The following is a 7,717-nucleotide window of genomic DNA, read 5'->3' as shown; positions in this document are numbered from 1 at the left end:
TTGGCATTCAAAGACTATTTTATATTAGAAGTAGGATCAACAAATCTGATGGTGTAGTAGTATACATAGAAAACAATATAGTGGAAAATACAGAGACTATTGAAAATATAACACAAACTGATTGACATCACCAACAAATTGCAAATTTAAGTTCTGAAATTTTAATATTCACTAATTATTCATTTTCCCTATTCTGTGTGTGCAGAACATTGATTGATTGATAATCCGACTATAAATTAGACCACGATTAAATAGCAGGTACTAGCAGAGTCGATACAACAACTAATTGGTGGTCTGTTAAGTCAAGGTGCGGCTACAAGTTATAAAAAAATGTAATTCGAAGTAAACATATTTTTCATAAATTTTGCTTAACAAAAGCCAACCGTAAAGAGGCCACTCAAAAGTACTTATCACCGCCTCGTAGACAATGTATTTAGGAACCATACTTTCACCAGTTAGATTTAGAAAAGCGCCCTTGTTTCCCATGGTACCACTGCAAGAAGATATTATTTAATTTTACGTGTTCTCTATCAATTGCAAATTAATTTTAATAGACACAATTCAAAGTTGTAGTTCCCATAGCTTGTCAAGTCAGAGAAACGCAAACTGCTTGAAAAAATTCAAATTGCACAAAAGTAGTGTTGAATTCGCGCATCGAGTATCATGTAGGTGTGTATGTGTCGAAAAGTTAATAATTACCTTTTGGCATAGTGATTTTCATCAGTCCATAAACTTACAAACTTACCAATGGTTTGGAGCCGAAAACACTGTGATGCACCACCCATCATGCGCAACCTCGTACCCCGAGTCCTTCACGTAATGGCTTCGAATAACGTAATCCAGCTTAATTCAGTTTAAGTTGAGTTTGAGGAACGCGTGAGTAACGTCGGGTCCGAACTGGCAGTCTACGCCCCGTTTGCCGGGCGCGCGCCCGTCTTGGGGCTGTGGATCGGACCATAACAATTCACACATCGGGCGGCTGTCGGTTCCTATCGATGGTCCTAATTTCATCTAGTGTAACATTATCGCGGGAAAATAGTCCTCCGTGCATCACCTGGAAAAAAGCATTCCCTTAATCACTGGTTTACATAGAAATTCCGAACTGTCCTTACAAGTACTTGCTTGTTTAAGCAATGAGCTAAAGGCAGCCAGTTTTATACTTCGGTAAACAACTCGGCCATTTGATCATTGTATTTGAACTTCACTTAGGCATCGAAGCCGTACATTTTATTCATCGTGCGCTTTCGTGGTTGGCTGAAACCCATTCAAGATTGAACATTTGTGACTTGCCCTCCACAATTCCTTACCTCTGGACATGTAAAAGTGGCCGTACTGCAATTTGTAGCCAAATAATGTGAAAATACATTCAACGGAAAACGAGCCCCGACCTACAAAGTCTCCATTGAACAAGTCGGGATTGGTCGAAGTTCGAAAATATTCATCAAGTCATAGAATTGACCGTGTATATCGCTGCATACAGTAAACTTTTCTTTATCGGGTATTGCCACGTCCACCACGGACGGCAGAACCATGAAATACTTTTTGATGTCTAACAGAATCTGGAAAACAGCCCATGCTATTAACGGGGCTCTTGGAGGGATACATTTGTATACTTCGTACCTTAAACGCAAATTTCCTATGCAACGTTCCTTCATCTTTGTACACCTACATCAATTCCTTCATGAATTGTTCGATAACTTTGCCATCTTCTAGCTGGGGGCCCGAATACTTATCCTGAATTGCTATTAAAAAAAATATGATCAGTTACTTATCACTGCTCTAATAGATTAGGAACTTACTCATAGCATCTAAATTTATGGTGTCAGCCATAAATTTATGTTTATCTTCTACTGAGATGGCTTTTTCGAAGGCCAGCTTCTTCAACACCTTGTGCATTCATTTAACTTAAGTTTGGCGTCTTTATCGATTGGTCTCACTTTGGTTACCTGCCAAACAGCACCAACATTTATAAATTTAGGGCTTCAAAAGCGGGACACTTATATTCATAGTGCTTTTGAACCAACTTCCACTTGCCCATAGATGGGCGTCAGCTCTTCTATAGAATCCCTTCACGTACGTCGGATCCAGTTCCATCGACTTAGTGGCATCATTGAGCGCGTACCCGAAACATTAATTCTTCAACAGTTAATAAGCGAAACTTCGATTCGAATAATAAACGTGCACATTTGAATTCGACGCGATTATAACTCGATAAAATAGTAAAATCCGGAAAACTTACTTTTGAAATACTCGTTTGTCTCGGCTTTGAATGTTTCGGCCAATTCTACGTCTTCAGGTGATACCCATGGTGTATCCTTTGTATCGGTACTCATGGTAAAAAAATGTCTATTTTCTGCTTTACAAAATAAAAATAGGTATTTTAAATGCTCTACGAGCTAAAAAATGAAAATTCACGCGCGATGCATGATTTTGACCCTTGGAAATTTGACGTTTCGCTAAACTTTTGGGAATTTTTTGTGCTACCACTCATGATACAATGAATACTAATGAAATACCATGAATAATATAATATGTGTTCATTGTATCATGGTTGCAAAGTACTCGAACCAGTGCAAGCGTGGTACATCTTAGACAAGGCGGACCAGGTAGGGTCGTTGTTTGCTTGACTGGAGGGCGTTTTAGCTTCGCGAGCAATTAGCGCCCCATACACGGGCAGATTATCCGTACAGTTCAGATACGTAGAGATTTGATTCGACATATCCAGATCGGACGAATTTAATCTTTTCCTGTCCACTAATTAACATACCAAGCACGAGTGCCGATTCTTCCAGTGGGATTGGAGGTATCAGATCCGTCCGTTAGTGGAGTGAAATCTTACGTTTCAGACAGACTTGGTCTGGCGCGTGGTATTTCAAGTGAACTGAAAGATCTGGTCGTGGCAGAGGCAGATTAGTTAAACTAAAATGCGAAGCAAGAAACGGATAGCTATTGCTTATCCTGGCATCATAGTGATTTCAGAAAATCTACTCAAAAAAAGAGAGAAGAAAGTGGGTAGACTAGAGACTATATACTGGAAGGGCGTCGGCAGCCATAGGGAAAAATGCGGCAAAAAAAATTAGAAATCGAATGCACGCTGGGATTTTTTTATAAACCCGTTGTTATTAAAACAATTAAATACATAATTATAGAAAAACAAACAAACGATACAAACCGAACGAATTAAAACCAAGGTTAAAAAGGCAAATTGATCTACCTTATTGATTCTTAGTGAAATACTGCAAATTCTGAGAAACATACATATGTGTTCTGTGCACACTAATCATTAGGTACCCTTTAGTTAAACCCCGGCTGTTCTGGACCACCTATTTTGTTCGCTCATACAGTTGTTCGTAAAACCTATATTTTTAAATTTGAACTTATATTATTAATGACTACATCTGATTTACTTTTGCAACTTCATATCTGAAATATATCATATTTAGCGTCGCCTTTAACAAAGAACAAACAATTTTTATCACAATTTTTGCAGTTAACAAGTGAAAATGTAAACATCACATAAAACATCATTGCGCTTGAACATATGGCCTAGTCTGTATATATACGATCTGATTCTATATACCGTCTGTAACATATCTATAATTCAAATACGAAGAATCACTTCATACAGTGGCCATTCATTTTCTTCGGCCCAACGTAGACACAAATTAAATTAATTGACCGCCTATTTACTGGGTATTTTCTGAATAGCTTTGTCTTCGTAATCGAATCAGTGATTTTCTCCTGTGACATTAGCTACTATCTCATCATCTTCCAAGATTTCTATAGCCAAATTTTTCATCATCACCTCTTGCCCATTGTTTGAATTATAACATTATACACTATATCTCAAATCTGTACCAATGTCAACCGTTAAATTTTATCTGAATATGTATTTTCTTTAAGCCGCGAAAGTATGGCAATAGCATGACTGCTTAGGCGGCAATATCCGATACTAGTATTCGCCCGTACCCACTAACGGCGAAATTTGGTCCGCAAGTCCAGATCTGCAGATTTATTTTGTACGAAATTCGCATCGAGTCGTATCTGGCTCGTGGTTACCATTAACGCACCGATATTTCTTCGAATTTGGCTCGCCACGTATCAGATATGACAGATATTTCGCTCGTGTATGGGGCGCTATTGTTCGGCTCGGCCAAAGATCCGCTGACGTTGTGCGGCACCAACTTGGAGAAGCTGGCGCACAACAAGAACGTCCTTTTCGCCTATTGAGTAGTTGTCGGAATAAATTATTGGTTTCTTTTCGAAATGGCGTTTGTACGAACCCAATCTTTAACCAAATCCAACTCCAGGTCATTTTACACAGTTAAAATATGCGTGCTTACCTTTATTGGGCATTTCCTTTACAAGCTCGCCAAGTGAATAATGAGTGGGTCATTTGACAATGACCCTCCTTATCAATACATTTGCCCGCTTCGGAATATTATTTGGCTGTCGGTACTTCGCACGACGCCCTGGTAGTACGTACCACGCATAACAACAATTAACACAATCGCTTTTGATTCATTTAGTGAAGCAGTGGAAGTCTGCGGGAAAGTAATGTCGTGGCCGAGGAAGCACAATGTCCAATGCTTACAACTTCGCTAAGTGGCCGCTGGTGCTTTTCGGTGCCCTTGTTTCAGTGAGAGCTACAGTACCTGAAGGTAATCAATGACTCATTTACACGGTAAACAATTGTGGTAGTTTAGTTTTAGAGGCTGCGCTTGGATCCTGCGGCAAAGTGCATCTAACCGTGTCGCCGCTGCAAGACAACTATCTGGAGCTCAACTGGATTAACTGGAACTGCACCAGTTTCGCTCCCGATTACATAGTGCTTTCCACCAAAAACCTACGGGAAGAAGATGTAAGTTGGGACCGACAGCGCCAGGTTTTCTACTAAGTCGGGCTTGTCGGTAGGAGGACACTTTGTCCTCAACGCTGACACATATCCGTACTGGCGATCATCCGAGCGGCTACTACAAGACCCAGGTGAAGTTCAGGGAACCGTGGCTGCCCGGCAACTGGGAGTTCGATCAAGAGCGGCTGCGAGCGGACGAAGGCGAGCACTGTTTGCCCTTCTGGATCGCGTCCATCAAGCAAGACGTGATTCTGGACTCGCGCTGTTTAGCTATCCAGCCCACCTGGATGTATGATAACAGGTGGATTAAGTGAAAACTGAGGGGTCTTGCCAATGAAAGTTTTGCGTAATTGCAGGCAGCACTTGGGCAGGAAGAAAATCGGCAACTTGTTGATACCGGGCACGCACAATTCTGGCTCTTTTACAGGGATTATCTCCTACTTTGAGGGTTACGTATTGAATCAGGACAGGAGCGTGTGGACCCAGCTGGTCTTTGGCATCCGCTACCTGGACTTCCGGGTGGGATTCGTCCCAGGTACAGGGTAAGCATCCTCCATCCATGGCATAGTACGAGCTTTAATAGATTTCCGCCCGGGTGCCTTCGCCAATTGTCGAGAATATATCGTATGCCCGATATGCTAATAATTCTGCAAAGTTTCCAGGTTCTACATCTACCATGACCAAGTTCGAGTAACGCGCATAGAGCCAATCCTGCGAGAAATCCGCAAATTTGTGCAGCTGGCTCCCCAAGAGGTGCTCTTTGTGGACTTCCACCGGTTCCCGTTTCCGCGCAACTTTTCGCAGGATTTGCACCGCCAGTTCACCGAGCTGGTGTATCAGCACCTGGGCGAGCATGTGGTAAACCCAGCAGGCCTGCAGGCCGGCAGTGGGCCCACTTTGAACGAGATTTGGTCGCAGAACAGAAGCGTCGTCGTGTCTTACGCGGACAGAGCTACTGTCAACCGTAAGTCTTCGAGGCTTGTTTTTCTAAATGGCTTAGTGAAATGTTTCAGAAACCCCCTGGCTCTGGCACCCGATCAAGCAGTTTTGGGGCGACACCAACAAACTAGGCACGCTGAAACAGTATCTGTATGGTGCGATTTATCAGCACAAGAGCAGCACGAACCCCATGTGGGCTCTGATGATGGAGCTCACCCCGCAGCCCTGGGACGTGGTGCTGCGCAAAAACAGTCTGCGGAATCTGGCGCAGGGCGTTAACCGCCAGGTAACCCGCTGGGTTCGGGATGAGTGGTTCAGCGACGTCAATATAGTAGCCACTGACTACTTTTTGGGCAACGACCTGGTGCGCGTGGCTATTGAAGGCAACAAAGCCAACCCCAATTGACCCGGAGTTTGTCGATTATTAGATAGATTACCTCTGTATTGTATGTAAATCATCCAGATCAGATCACATGTCCCTGGTGAATCCGCTCGCTCCTCACTATCCACTACCCAACTAGGTCTAGAACTCATAAGCAGGAGAACGGAAAATTATTTATTAATGCTCTGATAATATTCTTCTTCTAAGTCGTATAAATCGGCCGCCATGTCGTCCCGCAGGGACATGAGTTTCTGGTCGCACTCCGCTTGCTTGGTCCTACAATTGAATGATTGTATAATTTTGGGGCTCAGCAAGTCCGAAGATTTACTACCTGAACAGCTTGGAGTTCTGAGTGATAGCCTCGTTGACTGACGGGAAATCGTTTAGAATCAGATACTGCTTAATATCGGAAACCAGCTTCATCAGAGATTCGCCTGCTCGGACTATATTCGCCGATCTCACGTGCATCTCGTAGGTGTCCTGCTCGCATTGAGTGAGCCTGGACAGTTGGGTGTCGTGCTCCCCTTTGGCCACCTTGATGATCTCTGCAAGCAAAATGTCAGACCGGAGAGCGACTGAAAAGCCTCGGTTTGCTACCTTCAAAGTTCTCCAACATGCTTTTTACGTCGTCCTTTAGTCGCGTGCGATAAGACTTCAGTAGGGCTTCTTTGCTCTGAGGCAATGCGCGACTGGTCATCTTTGAGGCTTAGCAAAACGTAGCGGAATACTGAATTGTATCTGCCCTAAATCCTTGACAGTGAAACGGATTTATGATTATTTAGTAAACATAAAAAAGTTAGGTTGGGTGGGCAGTCGAGTCTAGCGCCACAGATTATCAAACTATAGTCTAGCGGTAACCAAGATATATTTATTTCACTGAACTGTATACAAGTACCTGTAACGGATACTATGCAACATAAAAGTGAGGCCAAATCAAAATGTAGGCAACCCTCTGTCCTGACGGGTTTGTATCTTTTTCTATCTCATTGACTCATACGGAGATATGCATTTTTGTTTTTTTTAAGCAATTACAGTGTGATAGTTAAATTATCGCGGAAAATATAACAAAATTGAACTCTCTGAAAGATTTCAGGTATGAAAAATCATAATTACAATTCTGAAGTGGAATACTGTAGGAGCAAAAAAGTAAAACAAAAATTAATACACGTAAAATAGGTACAAAATTCTTTATTTATATAGCAAAAAAAATATACAGTTTAACAAAAAACTTCTAAACTTACACTTTTTCGTTTAGGTTTTAACAATTGTTAAATAGTACAGGGGTTTTTTTTTTCTTTTTTCGGTGAGGTTTGGGAAATGCTCTTTTATGCACTCCTAGAGCTGGTGGTCTGTCGCTCTGGTGTGTGTGGGACTCCAGCTAAGCTGTTTACCCACTAAAACCCTTTCCTCACCGCCGAGGTGGTGCTTGGCCTCGCACCGCGGTCATTTATGTCCTATTGTGCCCTCGTACTTTTACTCCCTCATTATCCCTGTATATTCAATGAATTCCAGAAGAGTCTTGAGGGGAGTTCGCATGATCT

General features: G+C 42.2%; 2 protein-coding genes and 1 pseudogene across 3 annotated transcripts; 1 reads left to right on the top strand and 2 right to left on the bottom strand.

Annotated features, from left to right (window-relative positions):
* On the bottom strand, positions 1 to 4,409 carry LOC109533238 (annotated as a pseudogene).
* An 85-nt stretch (positions 4,410 to 4,494) lies between these two features.
* LOC109533236 lies at positions 4,495 to 6,236 on the top strand. 2 transcript variants are annotated; one of them, XM_019898505.2, is made up of 6 exons: positions 4,495 to 4,661; positions 4,713 to 4,861; positions 4,915 to 5,156; positions 5,212 to 5,397; positions 5,518 to 5,819; positions 5,869 to 6,236. In XM_019898505.2, the coding sequence occupies exons 1-6, from the start codon at positions 4,580 to 4,582 to the stop codon at positions 6,198 to 6,200; spliced, it is 1,293 nt and encodes a 430-aa protein (XP_019754064.1). In that variant the 5' UTR covers positions 4,495 to 4,579; the 3' UTR covers positions 6,201 to 6,236. The 2 variants fall into 2 exon arrangements, with proteins under 2 accessions (XP_019754064.1, XP_019754063.1); XM_019898504.2 differs by having other exon boundaries at positions 4,707 to 4,861.
* A 101-nt stretch (positions 6,237 to 6,337) lies between these two features.
* On the bottom strand, positions 6,338 to 7,006 carry LOC109533237 (mediator of RNA polymerase II transcription subunit 22). Its single transcript, XM_019898506.2, has 3 exons — positions 6,774 to 7,006; positions 6,508 to 6,721; positions 6,338 to 6,452 (listed from the first exon to the last, which is right to left on the bottom strand). The coding sequence occupies exons 1-3, from the start codon at positions 6,871 to 6,873 to the stop codon at positions 6,347 to 6,349; spliced, it is 420 nt and encodes a 139-aa protein (XP_019754065.1). The 5' UTR covers positions 6,874 to 7,006; the 3' UTR covers positions 6,338 to 6,346.
* Between the last annotated feature and the right edge of the window lie 711 nt (positions 7,007 to 7,717).

This window comes from Dendroctonus ponderosae, unplaced genomic scaffold (genome assembly GCF_020466585.1).
Source record: "Dendroctonus ponderosae isolate FM_Combo_2020 unplaced genomic scaffold, Dpon_F_20191213v2 Dpon_F_20191213_1, whole genome shotgun sequence".
Lineage (NCBI taxonomy): Eukaryota > Metazoa > Arthropoda > Insecta > Coleoptera > Curculionidae > Dendroctonus > Dendroctonus ponderosae.
The sequence above is the reverse complement of the archived record's forward strand: the minus strand, read 5'-3'. Positions and strand labels throughout refer to the sequence as shown.

Bases quoted from the DNA above. Each gene is read 5' to 3' on its own strand.
- LOC109533236 (XM_019898504.2), top strand. From the start codon at position 4,580: ATGTCCAATGCTTACAACTTCGCTAAGTGGCCGCTGGTGCTTTTCGGT. The intron at 4,862-4,914 runs GTAAGTTGGGAC...GCTTGTCGGTAG, and splicing joins AAAACCTACGGGAAGAAGAT to GAGGACACTTTGTCCTCAAC. The intron at 5,820-5,868 runs GTAAGTCTTCGA...GAAATGTTTCAG, and splicing joins GGACAGAGCTACTGTCAACC to AAACCCCCTGGCTCTGGCAC.
- LOC109533237 (XM_019898506.2), bottom strand. From the start codon at position 6,873: ATGACCAGTCGCGCATTGCCTCAGAGCAAAGAAGCCCTACTGAAGTCT. The intron at 6,722-6,773 runs GTAGCAAACCGA...TTTTGCTTGCAG, and splicing joins CATGTTGGAGAACTTTGAAG to AGATCATCAAGGTGGCCAAA. The intron at 6,453-6,507 runs GTAGTAAATCTT...ATTCAATTGTAG, and splicing joins CAGAACTCCAAGCTGTTCAG to GACCAAGCAAGCGGAGTGCG.